General features: G+C 41.8%; 1 protein-coding gene across 2 annotated transcripts in view; it reads right to left on the bottom strand.

Moving 5' to 3' along the window:
- Positions 1-393: 393 nt before the first annotated feature.
- The window catches only part of SLC7A1 (solute carrier family 7 member 1), a 42,579-nt gene continuing 22,595 nt past the window's right edge, over positions 394-20,377 (bottom strand). For both annotated transcript variants that reach the window (XM_077298278.1, XM_077298279.1), the window contains exons 2-12: positions 16,978-17,353; positions 15,920-16,078; positions 13,476-13,647; positions 11,977-12,104; positions 11,667-11,889; positions 9,000-9,139; positions 7,343-7,445; positions 3,663-3,871; positions 2,860-3,026; positions 2,455-2,563; positions 394-821 (exon numbers count right to left, since the gene is read on the bottom strand). In XM_077298278.1, coding sequence (XP_077154393.1) covers positions 661-821; positions 2,455-2,563; positions 2,860-3,026; positions 3,663-3,871; positions 7,343-7,445; positions 9,000-9,139; positions 11,667-11,889; positions 11,977-12,104; positions 13,476-13,647; positions 15,920-16,078; positions 16,978-17,353 — 1,947 coding nt within the window. In that variant the 3' untranslated portion in view covers positions 394-660. The remainder of the gene's footprint in view (positions 822-2,454; positions 2,564-2,859; positions 3,027-3,662; positions 3,872-7,342; positions 7,446-8,999; positions 9,140-11,666; positions 11,890-11,976; positions 12,105-13,475; positions 13,648-15,919; positions 16,079-16,977; positions 17,354-20,377) is intronic.

The following is a 20,377-nucleotide window of genomic DNA, read 5'->3' as shown; positions in this document are numbered from 1 at the left end:
AAATTGTTGGAAGCCATTAGGCTACAAACCCAAAGCTTAAATACATTTTTTTGTTGTTTTCAGAATATCATATAAAAATTGACTGGAATATCGGTAGAGATCTCCCTATTAAGTGCTCCGCAATACAAGCGTAAAATAAAAAAATAGATTAAAAAAATGTCTAAAAATAATAAATTAAGTTTTCTTCAAGGTATAAAATGAACACAATTTGTGCTACTTTGGCTGTAAACGCATTTCTCTGCAAGGATCATCTGCAGGAAATTATTTGCCCGAAATATCGCCCCCTTTTTCGCTTTAGTTCCCCACTTTCAGTGACTGAGTTCATGTTCTCTTTCTAATACCCACAACATTTCCACCACTGACCAAATAAAAAAAAAACAAAAAACAATGGACTAAAATTGTAAAAATCTCTCACGAGATTGTACGTGGATGAATGAGTTTCTACCGGACGAAGCGCAGGTCTGTTCTTTAAAGCAAGATCCATATTCGTGTTGTCAGAGAATAGCAGCATTAGGAGACGAGCGGCACTCTGGTTTGACCATTCGGAGGTGACGCCACTTGTCTGGTGTCGTATGGTTTGTGCAGGTTGCAAGCTTTGGGTACGGTCCTTTTTGACGATTACATGAATGTGGTACTGTTCCAAATTTCCGGCTCCGATTTTCAGGCAGTCACTGAGCTAGCAGCTTCTGGGTCGTCCAGAAAAGCTTGTTTCTCATTATTTAATACATTGGTCCTTTTGTAATCGCCTGTATTCTTGTCTGGTGTGGAGCCAAGAGCTTCGTTGCTGTGCGACATGCCATAGAAGAAGTAGATCAGCAAACCTGCAAAAACACAAACATTTTGAAAAATTGTTACTCGCGTCACAGGCTTACAACAAAAACATTGCTGCTTTCTTCCAAAAACAGCGCCACATCTGTTCACAGGCCGCATGTGGAATTGCAGCTCTGCCCCATAAGCTGCAATCCATGAATTCACCCACCATTCTCCTGAACAAGACTTGGCTCGTAACAGCTTTTACAGATCCTTTATTCGCATAGGTAACATTCTGCGCTACCTAATAGTGTGTTACCAGCATGTCCGGTTATACTTTGACACGATGTAATAATTATTGATTTGTGGCCAATTTTAGGCTTCCGTTTACCATAACAACCATCAACTCTCCACGACTGATCTCCCTCTGTCAATGTCGTTATAGGGCGTAATCATCGCTGACCACACCATGTAAGGAGTTCATTTATCTTGTTGTCTTGGTTACCAGCCACCCAGCGGTTTAACAGAGGGCTGAGCATGAGCAGTGCTTACAAGGTCTTTTCAATAGAGCACTGATCTGTAGCTCCCCGGATGGCTGGAGCACACGATCTGGCCCGCCTTAGTGTCCCTACGCTACATGCCGCTACAGTATAACTGAGCGCACAGTTCGGACCAGTAGCGCAACCACACCAGTGGTCCGAACTGTCAATCATCAGAAGCTCATAGCCCCCTCGTAATCAGGAAGCCGCGAGGCTAAAGAAGACGAGTGAGAACAACCCTTAAAAAAGAAACCTGACAACTGATACACGGGCAGTATGTATCAGACACTGGCAGCATGAGCTCAGCCTTAAAGATGTTTTCCCATCTCCAAGATCCTATCCCGAAATGCAGAAGGTGTAATAATAGTATTAGCAAACACATCCAATTAGAAATGTAGTATAGTTTTTTTTATTTTCTCTGGCTCTCTCCTGTGAGGCATTGCAAGACCTTAGGTATCCATGGTTACGACCACTGATATAGTGACAGTTAGCTAGTTGCTAGTGGTCGTAACCATGGATACCAAACGACCTGCAATGCCTGCACATGAGGAAATAGTGAATCATAAAAACTATTCTACATTTCTAATTGGAGGGATTTGCTAATATTATTATTATTACATCTACTACATATTGGGATAGGATTTTGGAGAAGGGAATACACCTTTAAATGTTTAACTCTGACTCGCTGTGGAGAAAAACTGTTTTGCAGCTTCACGGGAGACTTGTTGAACAGGCGGGTCCCTGGTGGCTTCTGCCTGTGGCTGAAAGGTCTCTCCCTGCATGAGCAAGTAGGGAGAAACCTGTCAATCCAAAAATGCGCTAACGACCCACCTGTCCGCCAAGTGCAGTTTATGGCTTTTAAGCTATGTTTTTCTCTAAAATTCTGCAGAGATGTCAGATTCCCTTTAATATAACCTGATGGGTTAGAGCAGTGTTCCAACTCCGGTCCTCAAGAGCCACCAACAGGTCATGTTTTCAGGATTTCCTTAGTATTGCACAGGTGATGGAATGCTTGCCTTTCCAGGTGATGCAAGTATCACCTGTGCAATACTAAGGAAATCCTGAGAACATGACCTGTTGGTGGCTCTTGAGGACCGGAGTTGGGGAACACTGGGTTAGAGCAAAGTGATAAGCCAAACGGTTAGTTGTCTACATCGTAACTTACCTATTACCATCCAAATGGCGAATCGAATCCAGGTGCCCCCTCCAAGCTGCATCATCAGGTATACATTCACAAAAATGCTCAAGATGGGGATAACAGGAACACACGGTACCTGTGAGGACACACAGATCATTACGGGGAGCTCACGGTTCTCCTGGGCGTAAGTCTACGTATCTGTCTATGGTAAGGTGTCGTTACAGGCAATGTTTTACCTGGTATCTAATGGCTTACGTTGAATCTCATGGGCGCCATTGAAAAGCCTGTGCCAGTCCGTCACCTACAGTGTGCCATGTATAAGACTAGTGTCTTATGTGGTAGAGGGGCTTTCTGTCCCCACCAGGCACCAGCACCTGGTCACGTCTGCCCCCACTAGAGCTGTCCCCGGACATATGAATCTGTGCTGCGTACCTTAAAGGAGAGTTTAGTTTTACTCTCTGGTTGTCTCCAAATGATGACGGTAAAAACTAAACATAACAGAAATGTGATCGCAAGTGGAATTATAATAGCGGCTTCTCCATTTATCAAGCAATCTTGACCGAAAACCATCAGGCAACAAAAGGTAATGATGAGTGCACCTGAAAAGAGAAATCGTGGAAAATGGAATCTTTTGTAGCAGGAAAATGCTAGCGCGAAGGTGCCAAGGAACGCCCCTGCAGGGTCTCAGATACTCAAGATCTTCTATAGATAGTATTAGAACTTTAAAGAAACTCTGAGAAACAGTCCTGGACTCCTATACAGTTCATACAGCTGAAGGGTCACAGATCCAGGGGTGGAATTCTTATCTCTGAACTGCCCGAGCAGTCAGCCCACACACGGCCCATGACCTGCTCTGTGATATATCCCCCACACGCCGCAGGTCTGGCCATCTTATAGCAGGACGCGGCTCGCTTGGCGGGACAGAGGTAAGAATCACAGATCTTAGAATCTATATAGTATGTAATATAGTAGCGCGCAGCCGTAGGAAGGAAAACAGCGCCAGGTTCAGAAGAACAGGGGCATTTACACTAGGCCAGAAAAAAATACATATCTATGGCAAGTCACCGGTCCCCTAATTCCTCTGTATATTACCCCGACATCCTAGAGGTGATTTTAGGATGACCTGCACCATTTGCTCTGTAGATACATTTTCTGACAGGACTGTTTAATTCTTGCTCATATTACGTGACCGTAAAACCCTCATTTCTATGATGGACTGATATCTTCCTACTCACCTACAATGCCAGCTGCAATATTGACCACAGACCCTGATATTCTGGTTGGTTCTTGGTTTTGTGGACAGAAGAGCATCTGAAAAGTGAATTTCTCATATTCACCCAGGATCGCATTTTGAGACTCACTGGTACTGACGGATTCATTTATATCTGCCTCATCATTAGTACTGGCCATTTGATAGGCAAGATTTGGCTGTTCTGGCTGATACCTGTGAAGCAACGACACAGCTGATAAGTAAACAGGTTCCGTATTGAAGAAAAAAGGGGCTAAAAGGGGCTGTACAGGATAATAAAGTCACATTTGCCTAAGTCCAAGTGTTATTTATTCTTGGGTTGTGCCTAGTTCCACGACTCAGCCCAATTTTACTTTAATGGAGTTTAGCTACACTCTTTGGACAGATAGGGAATGATTTTTGGAAGAAACCAGTCATGATTTCCATGATCCCATATAAGCCCTTTAAGTTTGAAACAAACATACCGTACAATATATATATATATACATACATACACACATACATACACACACACATATATACATACACACACACACACACTATATGTATATAAACACACATACATAAGGTATGTGTGTGTGCATATATCACGCAGAGAGAGATATGTATATAGAGAAAATGAGAGTACGGTATTGCTTGAAAATGTGAAGTGGATGATCAGCAACTTTCTCAGTGCAGAGCTGACAGTTTACACAGTATGGGGATGCTGCTGCATCCCCATACTATACAAGCGATCAGCCTGCAAAAAATGATCGCCCCATAGTGGGACAAAATAAAAAAAGTAAAAAAAAAAAATGTTTTCAATGATTGTAAAAATATAAAATAAAAAAATAAAAAGATATTGTATTTATAAATAAATATTTGCATGAAAAAAAATATAAACAATAAAAGTACACATATTTGATATTGCCGAGTCCGCAACAACCCGACCTATAAAACTGTCCCCCTAGTTAACCCTTTTAGTGAACACCATAAAAAAAAAAATAAAAACAATGCTTTATCATCATACAGCCGAACAAAAAGTGGAATAAAAGGGCGATCAAAAAGATGGATATAAACATAGTATCACTGAAAACGTCATCTTGTCCCACAAAATACAAGCTGCCATACAGCTACATCGGCAGAAAAATAAAAAGTTATAGCTCTCAAAATAAAGCAATGCAAAAAGAATTATTTTTTCTATAAATTCGTTTTTATTGTGTAAAAGCGCCAAAACATAAAAAAATATAAATGAGGCATTGCTGTAATTGTAGTAACCTGAAGACCTGTGACCTGTGATCCAGTGGTGTCCATCTTTTTAGGATTGCACAAAAGTGGGGGTCTCATCTGAAACGCGTCACTCAGAGATTTAGATGGAAACCCCAAAGTAAGTGCTCAGCATAGAGCGCCGGATAAATACGATCCAAAACATTAAGTAAAATGTTCCCAATAAAAGCTTCAACTCAATCCACAAAAAAAGCAAGTCCTCGCTCAGATCTGTCATCTGTTATCGGAATTATAGTGGGCTTCCTCCTTACTGGTAGTACAAAAGCTCTGGAAAAGTGAAACGGCTCCATAACCTTCCACAAGAAATTCAGCAAATTCTGTGTTCCGAAATCCAAATGCCTCATCCCTTCTGAGCCCCAGTGTACCTAAACCACATATAGCTTCCATATGTTTGTCATTTCTGAAGCGATGAGAGCCTGCCTAATTTATGGGTACATGTCTCCAGAAGCACAGGCTGGGCATAATGTATTAGTGATTACAACGTACCGGTCACTACAGTGTACTGGTCACTACAGCGGCAGTTTGCAATTTTCACTCGGCAACATTCGTTGCTGCTTGTTTCTGGAAAATACCCATGGAGTCAAAATCGGCACTACACCTGTTGATAATTTCCCAAAGGGGTATAATTTCCAAAATAAGGTCACTTGAGAGGGGATTCTGCACAAATTTTGGTGCCATTTTTACCCACTTCTGTGAAAATGTAAAATCTGGGGCTAAAACAAAATTTTGGTGGTAAACACGTAGTTATTTTTTCTTCACTGCTCAATAGTATAAAATTCTGTGACACACCCGTGGTGTCAATATGATCACTGCACCCCTAGATGAATTCATTGAGAGGTGTAGATTGTAAAATGGGGTCAATTATGGGGGGTTCTGCCGCTTTGGCACCTCATGGGCTCTCCCAGTGGGTCATGGCACCTGCAAACCATAACAGTAAAATCAGGCGCTCCTTGCCTTCTGAGCTTTGCACTGTACCTGAAAAATATTTCCCGATTACATGTAGGGTATTGGTGCACTCAGGAAAAAATGGACCTCAGTTTGTTGTAAAAAAAAAATTCTATTAGCCCTTAGACAAATTAAAAACTTGAGGTTGAAACAACATTTTTGTGAGGAAAATGTGATTTTATTATTTTCACAGCTCAACGTTATAAACTTCTGTGAAGCACCTGGGGGTTCAAGGTCCTTACCATGTATCCAAATACATTCCTTGAGGGGTCTAGTTTCCAAAATGGGGTCACTTGTGGAGGGTTTCCACATCAGGGGCTCTCCAAATGGGACATGACGTCCTCTAAGGATTCCAGGAAATTTTACATTCAAAAAGTCAAAATGACGCTCCTTCCCATCTGAGTCCTGTCGTATGCCCAAACAGTGGTTTTCTCCCTCATATGGGGTATCATCATACTCCGCAGAAATTACACATCAAATTTGGGGGTTAATTTTTTCCTGTTTCCCTTGTCAAAATGAAAAAATTTGGATCTGAAAATTTTTGTGTGAAAAAAAGTTAAATGTTTATTTTTTTTCCACATTCAAAAAAAATTCCTGTGAAGCACCTGAAGAGTTAATAAACTTCTTTAATGTGGTTCTGAGCACCTTGAGAGGTGCAGTTTTTAGAATGGTGTCACTTTTGGGTATCTGCTATCATATTGACCCCTAAGTGACTTCAAATGTGAGGTGGTCCCTAAAAAAAATGGTTTTGTAAATTTTGTTGGAAAAATGAGAAATCACTGGTCAAATTTAACCCTTATAACTTCCTAACAAAAAAAAAAGTTGGTTTCCAAAATTGTGCTGATGTAAAGTAGATATGTGGAAAATGTTACTTATTAAAGTATTTTGTGTGACATATGTCTGTGACTTAAGGGCATGAAAATTCAAGGTTGGAAAATTGCAAAATTTTAGCCAAATTTTAGATTTTTTTTAACAAATAAACGCAAGTCATAGCGAAGAAATTTTACAAATATCATGAAGTATAATATGTCATGAAAAAACACTTTCAGAATCACTGGAATCCGTTGAAGCTCATAAAGTGACAGTGGTCAGAATTGTGAAAATTGTCCTGGTCATTAACGTGCGAACCACCTTTAGGGTTAAAGGGATTAAATAGCCAGTGTGAACATGCTCTTATACATGGCATGTTTCCTAACTTATGCTCCGTCTCATTTCATTTTACTCTAATGCAGCAATGTTCCCAGACGATCCAAACGTGCAAATGGATGTTTTCTTTTAGAAATCAATCACAAGTAATCTGTACATATAATTGTATACATATATCTCATATGATCAGATTATTTGTGAGCAATAATTAATTATATATACATATAAACAAACATACATACACAACTTGGACAGATTTTTTTTTCTTTAATAAATTATTCACAAATTAAATATAGATTTAAAGATTACCTTAAAACCAGCACACAGGCGGCCACCAGTGAATAGGCCAGTAGCGTCCCAATGGACATTAAATCCACTAAGTCTTTTAAATCGAACAAGAAAGCCATCAAAGCTAAAAAGACATTAAAATAAATCATTTTAGATGAGGGAGAAGAAAATAATTTACCATGCTCTAAATGTGTAATTATCAGTACAGGTTAATTCCACATGATTTCGATTTTTTACCATTTTATTGTGATTGATTTTAAGCCCAAAATATGATGATTAGTTAAATGCTTGGTCTTCCTCATCAGAAGGACTATGAATACCAACATACAAGGAACTCAGCCAAGTGCCGCACTGTAATGCCCAAATAGGAGGTGTAGTACATTGAGCAACACTAAAAATATCTCCTGGAGGGCTCGTCATACTCTAGGATCCTCAACCCTTAGAAAGCTGTTTGTAAATCACAACCAGCGACCTCCATCTGCTTTATGATCACATAAAATCATGTGGAAGGCTGGGCCAAGTGTTCACCTGCCTAAAGGCAATTGGGTCTGGAGGGATTACTCAGAAAAAAAATCTTCGGGTTCGGGTTCACGTGGTTGAAATTTATGGTCCAAGTAGGAATCATGGTGTCCAAACTGACCCGAACTCAACAGCTTCTGAATTCCTATGAGCCTTTTGAGTTTGGGTTGAGACCCATAACCAGTCCAGACATCACAGAGTGGAATCAGACCATGAAAGTCTGATATGTGAAACCAGTCTAGAAATGCTATAAAATAATTCAGAATAGAATATCTTTATGCACTAACAATTTCATATGGACGTTGTAGCATTTCCAAATGAAATTTTTCAAGAGGAGATTAGATAAAGTGCCTGTGGGTCTGTAATATGGACTCGTAGGGACTCCAAGCAGCATCTACGTTTGGAAGCCATGTGCATGAGGCAATGGAGTAAGCTCTCACTGGTGATTTTGCCTTATGTATTTTCCTTCTTGAATTTCTTGAGGAACATCCATAGTAGCAGTAAAACAGATCAGACGTTAGCAAATCTCACCAACATCTGATGAAAAACGTAGTGCGGAAAATAACCTCCGGATCATATACAACAGCATATCTCTACATACAATGCCGATTTTCTCCACAGATCTCGCCCCTTTTGTTGAGCGGAGTGAAATCCACAATAAACTTCCAACACAATCCCAATGCAATACATGCGGATTTAGCTGCAAACCCACATTTTTGGTTTTCTGCCAATCAATCCCTTATGTCCTTACCCTATGGACTAAGTCTACTTTACTGAGAGCACAGCAGATTTTGACATGGTGAAAAAATTTTGCAATGTAAAATCCACGGCAGGGTTAATGTATGTTCAGCGTCAGTTCGGATTTCACCCTCTGTGGATTTTACAGTATTTTACATGTAGTAGAAATGCCACAAAGTTATCGATATCCAAAAATTAGAATATGATCCTAATAGTATCAGGAATGTAGTCAAAAGAAGCGTCAGCTGAGGGTCCCATAAAAGGCTGAACTGCTGACAATAAAAAATGTCTCCTCTATATGATCTCACACTGGTAACGATAAAGCATTTAATCAGATTACCACCTGCAACATTGCAGACTTATCAGTGCAGTCCAAGTGGCACATCACACCAGGGAAACCAACGTCCACACATGTCCGTACCTGCAACTGCTCCAGAGGACACGGTGGCTATTATTGGAGTTTTGCTCTTTTCACTGACTTTGGCTAAAACTTTAAATAGCAGTCCATCATCTGCCATGGCATAAATCACACGAGGCATGGGGAACATGGAACCGAGGAGACTAGAAAAGGAAAAAGGAAAAAGATAAGTCCAAAGACCAACACAACATTGGATGGTTGCATGAAGAAATGATAAAAAAAGGAAGGAATTACTGTATTCTTCAGACTATAAAACGCACTTTTTTCCTCCAAAAATATGGAGGAAAATGGGAGGTGTGTCTTATAGTCCAGGTGTAGCTCCTTTGGCTGTGGTGGGGAGAGGCAGCAGCGGAGCAGCAGGTCACATAGGCAGGAGTCAGCTGCTGCGGCTCATTCCTGTTCCCTCAGCTAAAGAGAAATGAATATTCACTGCATTCCACGCCCATGGGTGTGGAGGTCAGTGAATATTAATTTCTCTTTAATTAGGATCTTGGTATGTGTGGCCCAATCCTTATCCTGGTATGCTTGGCCACATCATTATCTTGGTATGATTGGCCTCCACCCCCATCCTGGTATGCATGGCCCCATCAGAAAAACAAAAAAACCAAACCATGACACTTACCATCCTGCACTCCATCGCAGCGTCTTGTTCCGATGCCAGCAACGGCTTTATGATTGTAAGCAGTGTGTGACAGTGACGTCATGTGCTGCTTACAAGTCGAGGACAACTGCCGGACTACTCACTGCTCTCCACACCGAGGCTATGTGTGTCGAGGGCAGTGAGTATTCATTGCTCTTTAGTAGCGAGCAGTGTCAGCCGCAGCCGCCGGCTTCCTGCAGCTGCCAGGCTTTTACGTGCCCTTGCTATTAAAGGGAATGAATATTCATGTGATCATCGGCAGCTGAAGTAAGCTGGCGGCTGACACTGTGCTCGTTACTGAAGACAAATGAATATTCACTGTGCTCCACGCACATAGTCCCGGCGTGGAGAGCAGTGAATATTCCAGCAGCTCTCCTTGGCTTGTAAGCAGCTGCTGGCATCGGAACAAGACGCTGCAAGGGAATGCAAGAAGGTAAGTAGGATGTTTTTTTTTTTTTATGTTCTTCGGATGGGGGCCAATCATACCAGGGTAAGGATGGGGCAATGCATACCACGATGGTGATGGGGATCAATCATAGCAGGATAATGTGGGGCCAAGCATACCAGTATGGGGATGGAGGCCAATCATACCAGGATAAGGATGGGGCCCTACATGCCAAAATGGAGGCCAATCATACCAGGATAAGGATAGGGTCATATATACCAGGATGGAGATGTAGGCCTTGCATACAAAGATAGGGATGGGGGGGGGGGGGACTATTCCTACCAGGCTAGGGATAAGGAGGGCATGCATACCAGTATAGGGATGAGGGTGCCATGCATTCCAGGAATGGGGGCCATGCATGTCAGGATAAGGATGAGAAGGCCATGAACAACATGATGGGGATGAGGGGGCCATGTATACCAGGATAGGGATGAGGGGGCCATGTATACCAGGGTGGGGATGAGGGGACCATATATACCAGGATAGGGGATATTAAGTACAGAATTGACCACATTTTTTGCTTCAAATGTTTTTCTAATTTCCTCCCCTAAAGCCTAGGTCTGAAAAATATGGTACATGATAAAGCAATATATTACATGTGTGATAATAAATAGAAAAATATAAGTAAACAGGTTTCTCCAAATTTGTAAAGACAAAGAATCCACAGAAAACCATGAAAACCCCCCACAACAGCTAAGAATTAAGGCTGCGTCCTCATGTGCAATAACTCTCTCCAATGAACTAATTTCACAATTTTACACTAAAGCATATAGCAGTTTTAATCAGACACCTGTAATGGTCTTTTAGGGGGTATTAGAGATGAGGAAATCAATTTGATAGAAATTAAATTTGTGCCAACATTTTCAGGAATTTGCTGAACCTGGTGAATTTGAATAATATATGATTTGTGCAAATCACCTAAATTGGCCACTGCCATTTTACACATTGCCAAAGACTGCATCAGCCAGCGAGGATTCACATGACCTCGGCATGGCCAGTTAGGCTACCCCATAATGTCCTGCAGCATCACATCACATGGTCTATTGCAGTCAAGAGGGACTTACGTAGACTGTATAAAAGCAGAAGAAGGAAATGCAGCTGCTATTTTATGGTGAATCTGGTTATGGCTCATAGCTCAGCAAGGAATGAGACAGTAAGTAGTAAAACACTGAAGAAACTGTACAGATAGTGTGAGATAGAAAGGTAGTGAAGACTGTGTGAGGAAAAGAGAATTATACAGATTTAATTGATAGGGAAAAGCGATAAGGTAGTAATTGACTGTGGGAGCGACAACGTTTGCTCTGGGAAATTGGAGACCTTGGGAGTACTTTCAATTTGGAGCAAAAGTCGATAAAGCTTGCAAATATCAAAATATTCGTTCATCTCTAAAAGCTATACCATGGGCTATGTAGGTATACAACAAGGAAGATAAGAAATACCTCTCCAGTGGAATTAATAGGATGTGGGGCAATCAGCTAAGAGGCCCCAAGATTGGAGGGGTCAAAATAAAATAAAGGAAAACGGTTCTACATTCCGATTATTGCCATCTTCTAAGTGTACACTTTGCACCAACACCAAAATCTACCTGGTAGAAAGCGCACAAAGGGATCCCACAGCCACAGCATATTTCGCACCGGACCATCCCACATAATTGAAAGCCACGGGCAATGGACTGTTTTTATCCAGAAGATAATAAGGCATCATGAGCGTGAGTGCAGCAGACACCCCAAAGTACGCCACAAAACAGATGAGGAGGGAAGCCACAATGCCAATGGGAATCGCTTTCTGAGGATTCTTTACTTCTTCACCTAAAATAAAAATAATACTTGGTTACAAATCCAGGATCATCACATACAAACATATATTTTCAGCAATAAACCAGCATACAGCCATACCGGTGGTGGCAATGCAGTCAAAGCCAACAAAGGCGTAGAAGCAGGTAGCAGCTCCAGAGAGGACTCCGGCAAAACCGTATGGCATGAATCCACCAGCGCCGTAAGCCCAAGTGTTCACCTCTGTAACACTGAAAAAAAAAGCAAACAAACCTTGTGAGTTACGTAACCAGACAAATCTGGCTTATTTTAGATCGGGCAAATCAAAGATTATGTGAATAAGCAAAAATCATAGAGACTATAAGAGGGTCCAACAACCATCTTTACTGTGACTGATTGGTGTGAATTAATTTCACAATATATCAGTGAAGCACTCTGAATTCTGATTTAGTGACTACAAAGTCCAAATTTCCTGCATTACAGTAGCTGAAAATGTTAAAACTATACTGTCTGCAGCCACCACTAGAGGGAGCTCAGCAGCTAATGGTATACAGGTGTTTTTTTTATTGCTTTTGACATTACACTCCCTCTAGTGGTGGCTTCAGGGAGATATAAGACTATTATTTAAAGGGCTTATACTGGAGCTAACAATGTGTAAGGATTGTCGTACATACATCATCATGACCACACTGCAGTCAAACATCAGCCTCTTGTACAAATACAAGACATGAGAATTCACAGACTCTTATTGTTACAAAAAAGTAAAGCCTAGGATTAGGGGCCCAAAAATAAGAAACTCAACTAAGGCTACTTTCACACTAGCATCGTGCACTGCACGCTGCAACGCGTCGTTGTGGATAAAAAACGCATCCTGCAGAGTTGCCCGCAGGATGCGTTTTTTCTCCATAGACTTTTATTAGCGACGCAGTGCCACACGTCGCAACCGTCGTGCGACGGTTGCGCCGTGTTTTGGCGCACCGCCGCCACAAAAAAAGTTACATGTAACTTTTTTTGTGCGTCGAGTCTGCCATTTTTGACTGCGCATGCGCGGCCGAAACTCCGCCCCCTCCTCCCCGGACCTTGCAATGGGGCAGCGGAAGCGTCGCAAGACTGCTTCCGCTGCCTACGTCGGGCATTTTTTGCACAGTATGCGTCAGTACGTCGGGCCGACGCAGCGCGACGGCCCTGTACCGACGCTAGTGTGAAAGCAGCCTAAGGCTGTGATGTTCACACCGGCCATACATGTTCTGACATGCTTGGCCTTTTTTTTATTTTTGAGTAGTGGAACAGAAGTTGGGAACACCGTACTAATATCATGAATGAAGGATTGCAAAGACTTGGTCATTCATCATCCACATCCGCTAAGAGGAGGTTGAGCCTGAGCGACATTCAATAGTTATGATTATCTCTTAACGGATTGACTTTGGCACACGGGGAAATGTCAGCACCGGTAGATTATTGAAAGGAGCTCACACAAATATTCAAAACTTCTCACTCGTACGACACCTGACACTGGACGGATCATTAGGAATGGTTTCTGCATTCACTAAGTGCGTAGCTGCCGCGCACATCACCCACTCATTGGATATCGAGGGCAACAGCTGAGAGTTTCCAGAACGTACTTCTCTGAAGAAATATTCACGGTCCTATTGAAGTCATGATCCGAGAGCTGCCAGTTCTTAATGGATCCTTTCACAAATCCGGATACGATAACAAAAGCCAGGACCAGAACATTGACACATGTGAAGACCTTGTTGACCATGGCTGATTCCTTCACCCCAATGGATAAAAGAGCTGAGGAAGAGAGAAGAAAATGGTGATGATACCAGATACGAAGACCGAGCCCTGAAGTCCCATTGAAAGAGTTTAGTAATGAGGCTCTAACCTTCAGCCCTTCCAGCCACATGGTCAAGTAAACCTGTAACCGAAGGAAGCTCCAGAAAGCACAGGGCAATACCAGTGCAAAAAAAACCTCCCTGCTACCCATGAATAGGATGTAGATAGTGGTCAGTGGTGGTATCTACGATGGTGGTGCTCACGTTATTTACCCACATAACTACTTCTCTGGCTGTACCCTGGGCACAGGTACAGGCATTACAATCTCCAGGTTTGTGCACAAGCTGGATGCCTTCATCCGAGGGTAAATCACATGAGCGCTGCCATCTGTTGCTTTGGACATGGAGACCGCCGCCATCCATTATTTACCCACCCTAGCCATTGGCAGCTGTGGAAAGGAACGAGTAGATTGAGTTTTCTGTGGCAGAGCACACTAAATTAAGGCATTTTAGAAATGCTATTAGAAAGTAGCCAAGGATCCATTAGCGCAGAAGTGCGTTTCAGTCTCCATTAGGGACACTTTGCAGACTTTTGCGTGATGGTTAGGGCTCGTCACACGACCAATTATGTCTGATGATTTCTTTGCATGGTTTTCACGGATAGCACTTGTACCCATGTTATTCTATGGGACTGTGCACATCTGATTTTCAGATATATGTCCAATTCTGATCTGAGATCAAAATCAGAAATGCAAGTCTATGGACCTGTGAAAAATACTGGACCGCGCTTGGATGACATTCAAGAGCAGTCCAATTTTCAATGGTGAGGGCGGAGAAACTTTTTTTTTTTCTCTCCTCCTCCAAAAAAAACTGATGCCACCTTGATCAAACTGTGATCAAAAGATCAAAATAATCGGATGTTTTTTCTCAGGTGTCATGCGAGTGTGGTCTGACATTTTCGTGGACCCATAGACTTGCATTGCCAATTTTGATCTGACACTCAGATCAAAATCAAACATATCTCTGATTTTTTCCTTGGACCAAGTAATTGGACATGCGAACAACCCCAAAGAACATCATGGGAACGAGTGAAATACATGAAGACCATGGATATAATCGGTCGTGTGCACGAGCTCTTACAGTCTTCTGAATGGCATTTGCAGAAATCCGTGCGTGTGCTGCAGAAACCACAGGGATTGTAGGGATTTTCAAATGCAGAAACTTCCTGCAACAAATCTGCCATGTGTGACTATACCCTAAGACCAGCTTCATGCAAAGTTTTTCGGAGGTGGAAAATATTCGAACAAGTGGCTATGTGAACACGGAGTCTATTTGGAGAGGAAACTGAGCAGCAACTGAGACGAGACTCCCAGACTCCTCCTTAAAAAATGCAAACACTTGATGGTTCTGCTCAGTTTTTGCTCTGAAAACTCAGCAACAAGCGTGCACATAGACAGTCTTTCAAACCCACTTCAAGAAATGCTACTATTTTTCTGTTTTTTTTTCCCCTAAAATAGTTTTAAAGGTTATAAGCACACCGTGTCTTGCAAAAGTGCCCTATAAAAGGAACATAATGCACAGCGATGTCAAAACAACATTGCTGTGGACACGTTCCAACTTATGTCGCTTCTATTAACAGCTTCAGGGTTCACAAGTGACTAGCTCATTCTTTGGGCATCTTCCAAGCCCGTCACTCTCTATATTTCACAGCGTAGTGTAGAAGATGCTGAGTGGGGCCACCATAAGAACGGCAGCAAAGTCCCTGGAATTTTCCTGAAGTGGCTCCCAGAAGGCTACATGTGCACATAGTCTTAAAACATGTTTTAGAGTGTTTGGCTGCATTGTGTTTTGCCTCAAAGAAGTGACATTCCACACTTGTGACCCGTGGCAAGATTTTCCAAACTTTATCAGAAAAAAAAAAACCCACTGAATGATGAAGAAAGTGGATTAAAAATCTTTCTAAAGAAAAAAACCATAGCCTAAACATATATGCACTGGATATACCTAAGGGTATGCACTGTGACTGGCTGTGGGTCTCCTGACCCGAACTCAACAGCTTCATATTTGCCTGTGAGGCTGTCAAGTTCATGTCAGCAGACCCGCGGGCGGTCTGTGCATCATGATCTGCACATTGATCATTTTTCACAAACGTCTATATGAGGTCTAAGGTTGAAAACATCTCTTCCCACAAAATTTGGGTAAAAAAAGCAGTAATTATGTAAAGTGTTTTCCCATGTGGAGCTTTTTGATCATAGATCCGGGTACTTCAGAATTTCTTACATGAAACTTACCTGTCAACACCACAATTAGGATGACAGAGAACAGGTCTGGATACTTGGCCAGTACACCTGGCATATTCATGGAAAAATGCTGCTCACAAAAGGTCTCAATATGTTTGCCAATAAGTTCGTCAAAGGTCGCACTCCACGCGCGAGCCACACTTGAGGTCCCTTAAACACAAAGGAGGAAATATTACAGGGGCAAATCCATCTTATTGTCACCCAAATTTGCCAAAAACAGAGATGACAAAGACATTTTAATGGGAAATGTTCTCAGCTTTGGCTTTTATTGATGTGAACTTGAGGATCAGAATATGAGATAGTGTGCCCATGGTCATACACTGGACATCTTGGGTATTTTTTCTTGAAAATGTCTTGACATTTCAGCAGAACCATTGGCTCTCAGACATTGTGGGAGAAAGAACTGTTTTACTTGGGTCGTTCATATTTATATCACCACCATATGGAGACTTACAGGAATTGACAAACTAAAGAGGTAAAACAGTACAGTATCAACAAACTAAAAATTAACACAACGCCATCTACTGAACATCAGTCTTTCCCGGCATAAGCTTGCAGCTGTTGTATACTTCAACAACTCACAGCTAGGTAATCATCTCATGGGACAAAAAATGTTGCTGAATTCTTGGGAATTGAATCTCCGAAATTTTAGATTTTGCATGAATTCAATTAATTACGAATTAATTTGTTCATCTATAGTTTTGATAAATGTGGCCCATTTAGTTGAGAAAGGCTCAACAGAGAGAGCGGAAACATAGCTGGTTCAGGTGAATAAAGGGTCCCGTCACTTTTTTCATCAATTTTGGATGTGCTGCTTCACTTTGGAAATAGGACACATATCCATTGTCTTTAGAGGAGGTTTGCTCCCAATTTGGCTGTGCTGCTGGTTTTTGTATAAATACATATGAGAGAGTCATAGCCTTTAGGGTGAGCGGAGGTAAAAGTGGCCCAGTGCCTTTGTAGCCAAAAGAGTCCAAGGGCCCTAGCAGTAGGACCCGCATTGATTTAACAATTTTCAACCTATACGGTGAATATTATGACCGACTTACCGATAACATATGACAAAATTAGATTCCATCCTGTTATAAAAGCCAAGAATTCCCCAACTGTGACATAACTGTACAGATAGGCAGAGCCAGTTTTTGGAACTCTTGCACCGAATTCTCCATAGCATAATCCAGCAAGGACAGAAGCAAGAGCAGCAATGAGGAAGCACAGAACTATAGCAGGTCCAGCATTTTCTCGTGCCACAGCTCCGGCTAAGACATATACCCCGGCACCAAGAGTACTGCCCACTCCCAAAGCGACCAAGTCAAAGGTGTTGAGACATCGAGCCAATCTGCTCTCCTTAGAGTCAGATCCCACGACCTTACGACGAAACAGTTGCTGTCCAAAACCGAGAAGAACGTTGCAGCTCATGTTGATCTGAAAAACAAAAAGAGAAGCATGTAATTACTACCGATATATACTTTCTACAGGAAATCGAGATTTTAAATATGGCTGATCATGCGAACAATACCACCAGCAACATGATAGGCAAAACTGAGCAATCAAAAAAACAAATAAAGTGGGCTTGCAAGAAGTGGTACAAGCCACATCACATTTTTAGTGGACTATAGTCTGTCATCATCAGCCATTGTAAGAAATAGTTTGCTAAAAGTTTGTGTGTTTGGGCAGCTTGAAAATTAGGCAACCAATTCATCACAAGAGCATGTAGACAGGCGCAGCCCCATGACCTTTCTCCCACAGGAACCAGAACTTTAGCACAATGGGACGTGGAATCTGACCCAATGGCTATCTAGCACTTAGATCAGGGTTTCCCAAACTCCAGTCCTCACAGTCCCCAACAGATCATGTTTTTAGGATTTTCTTAGTATTGCATAGGTGTGAGAGAACCTGTGGCAATTTCTGATGCATTGATAATTTATTCCATCACCTGTGCAATATTAAGGAAATCCTGAAAACATAATCTGTTGCGGGGCCCATGAGTCGCTGACACTTGGCCCACTCTCAAATACTTACCTCTCCCCATTCCACGCTACTCAGGTCTCTTCAGCATTTTCTAACTCTCTGATGTCTCAGGGCAGAGGGATGATGACATCACTACTTCACGCTCTCTGCCAAGCAACACAGAGTCAGAAGATGCCGAGGCGACCGCAGCAGCAGGGAACGAGAAGATGTGATATTTAGTTATTTTTTTTTATGTATGTAGCAATATATGGGGCTATTATACTGTATGCAGCATTATATGGGACCATTATACTGTACGAAGCAATATATGAGGACATTATATACTATATGGAGCATTATATGGGGTCATTATACTGTATGTAGCAATAGATGGGGCCATTATATACTGTATGGAGCAATATATGGGGCCATTATTCTGTATGGAGCAATATGTCAGGCCCATTATACTGTATGGAGCTCATACTGTACGGAGCATTATATGGGCCATTAAATACTGTATGGAGCAATATATGAGGAAATTATATAATATATGGAGCAATATATGGGGCCATTAAATACTGTATGGAGCATTATATGGGGCCATTATACTATATGAAGCAATATATGGGGCCATTATATACTGTATGGAGCAATATCTTTGGCCATTATACTGTATGGAGCATTATATGGGGCCCATTATACTGTATGGAGCACTATATCGGGCCATTATTCTGTATGGAGCAATATGTCAGGCCCATTGTACTGTATGGAGCACTATATGGGGACCATTATACTATATGGGGCACTTTATAGGGCCATTATATACTATATGGGGCAATATATAGGGCTCATTATACTGTATAGAGCATTATATGGGGCCATTATACTGTATGTAGCATTATGAGACCTATTATACTGCATAGAGCATTATATGGGGCCCATTATTCAGTAGGGACCATTATACTGTATGGAACACTATGCGCAAAGCCCATTATACTGTATTGAGCATCATATGGGCTCATTATACTCTATCCGCAATATATGGGGCTCAGTATTCTGTGTGGAGCAATATATGGTTCCCATTATTCCAAATGGAGCATTATATGGGGCCAATATACTATATAGAGGATTATAATAGTGTATGGAGGACTATGTGGTGCCCATAATACTGTATGGAGGACCATGTGGTGACCATAATACTGTATGGAGGACCAAGTGGTGCCCATAATACTGTGCGGAGGACCATGTGGTGCCCATAATACTGCATGGAGGACCATGTGCTGTCCATAATACAATGCAGACTTGTGAATCCCCCAGCACATGCACTGTGTGCTGTGAGAATTCGCCAGTTTCTGAGCTATTGTAGAATTTACTCATTTAATGTAAGAGTAAGTGAAATCTTTGGCATTGTACTATACATATATTTTTTATCTGTGCACCATGAATTTTGGCATGTGTTAAAGGGGCCCACCGAGACTCTTTCGCACGGGGCCCATGAAAACCTGGAGACGGTCCTGTCCAGGATGATATTTTTTCTCTTACTATGGGCTTCAGAACTAACAGGCAGGTACTTGCTTAGTTGCCTGTTGTGCCCGGTCCTGATCTCTGCGGGCACAGAACAGTCACAGACCGCTCCTGCTGGCGATTCAGTGGCCTGACAGAGAAGCGGCTTCTCTTCGACTCTGCTCTTTTGATGAGACATGACTTCCAACGTCAGCACAGCAGCCCGGAAGAAGAAGAGCTGCCCGGTTTAAGTGGAGCAGCTGAATCCTTGGTAGCAGCGGCTGGTGACCGCTCTGAACGAGCGCCGAGTAGAACAGGCGGGTAGTTGCCTCGGTTAGCAAGTACCCGCTAGTTGGTTTTTAGGAAAATAGTAAAAAAAAAAAAATACAATAGTCCTAGACAACACCCTTTAAGCAAGAAGAAAAAAAATGAAAGTGATCTATATAGTCACTATAGAGAATAAGAACACATCACGTCTAATGCCACAATTCTCAGGAACTGAGAGGAACAGGTTAGTTCAGTCTTTAAAGAAATATAGGCAGGTGAGATGTAAATCTGAAAAGCAGAAGTCAAGCCCAAAAAGCAAACATGAAATATGCTGAAGCTCTGAGGATTAATCATTTAACTAGAGCAAGTCAGTAAATAGTCAGATCTGCCATATTCCAAGGAGGAGGGAACTAGCTTACCGATGACAACTAGTCCGACAGCGGCGAAGGCGACCGCCAAGTATGAAGATATGGCCAATAAATTGGGAGCAAAAACCTTGTGCTTATAGTATCAATGTAATCTCCCATTCACTCAGCTGTATTACTGCTCCATTCAAGGACAGAACCCATAGAGGTCTATATGCCCCACCGCACTTCTGAATGCCTCCAATATCAGATTCTGCCTTATGTTCTGTAATGGCCCAATTTATCATATGTAATTTTTTTTTGTAAGTAACTTTCCTTTTTTGACTTGTGGTTTTCGCTGACGCTTTTTACACCAAATTTATCT

This window comes from Ranitomeya variabilis, chromosome 3 (assembly GCF_051348905.1).
Source record: "Ranitomeya variabilis isolate aRanVar5 chromosome 3, aRanVar5.hap1, whole genome shotgun sequence".
In the NCBI taxonomy this organism is placed as follows: domain Eukaryota; kingdom Metazoa; phylum Chordata; class Amphibia; order Anura; family Dendrobatidae; genus Ranitomeya; species Ranitomeya variabilis.
This window is presented reverse-complemented; position numbering and strand designations above follow the sequence as displayed.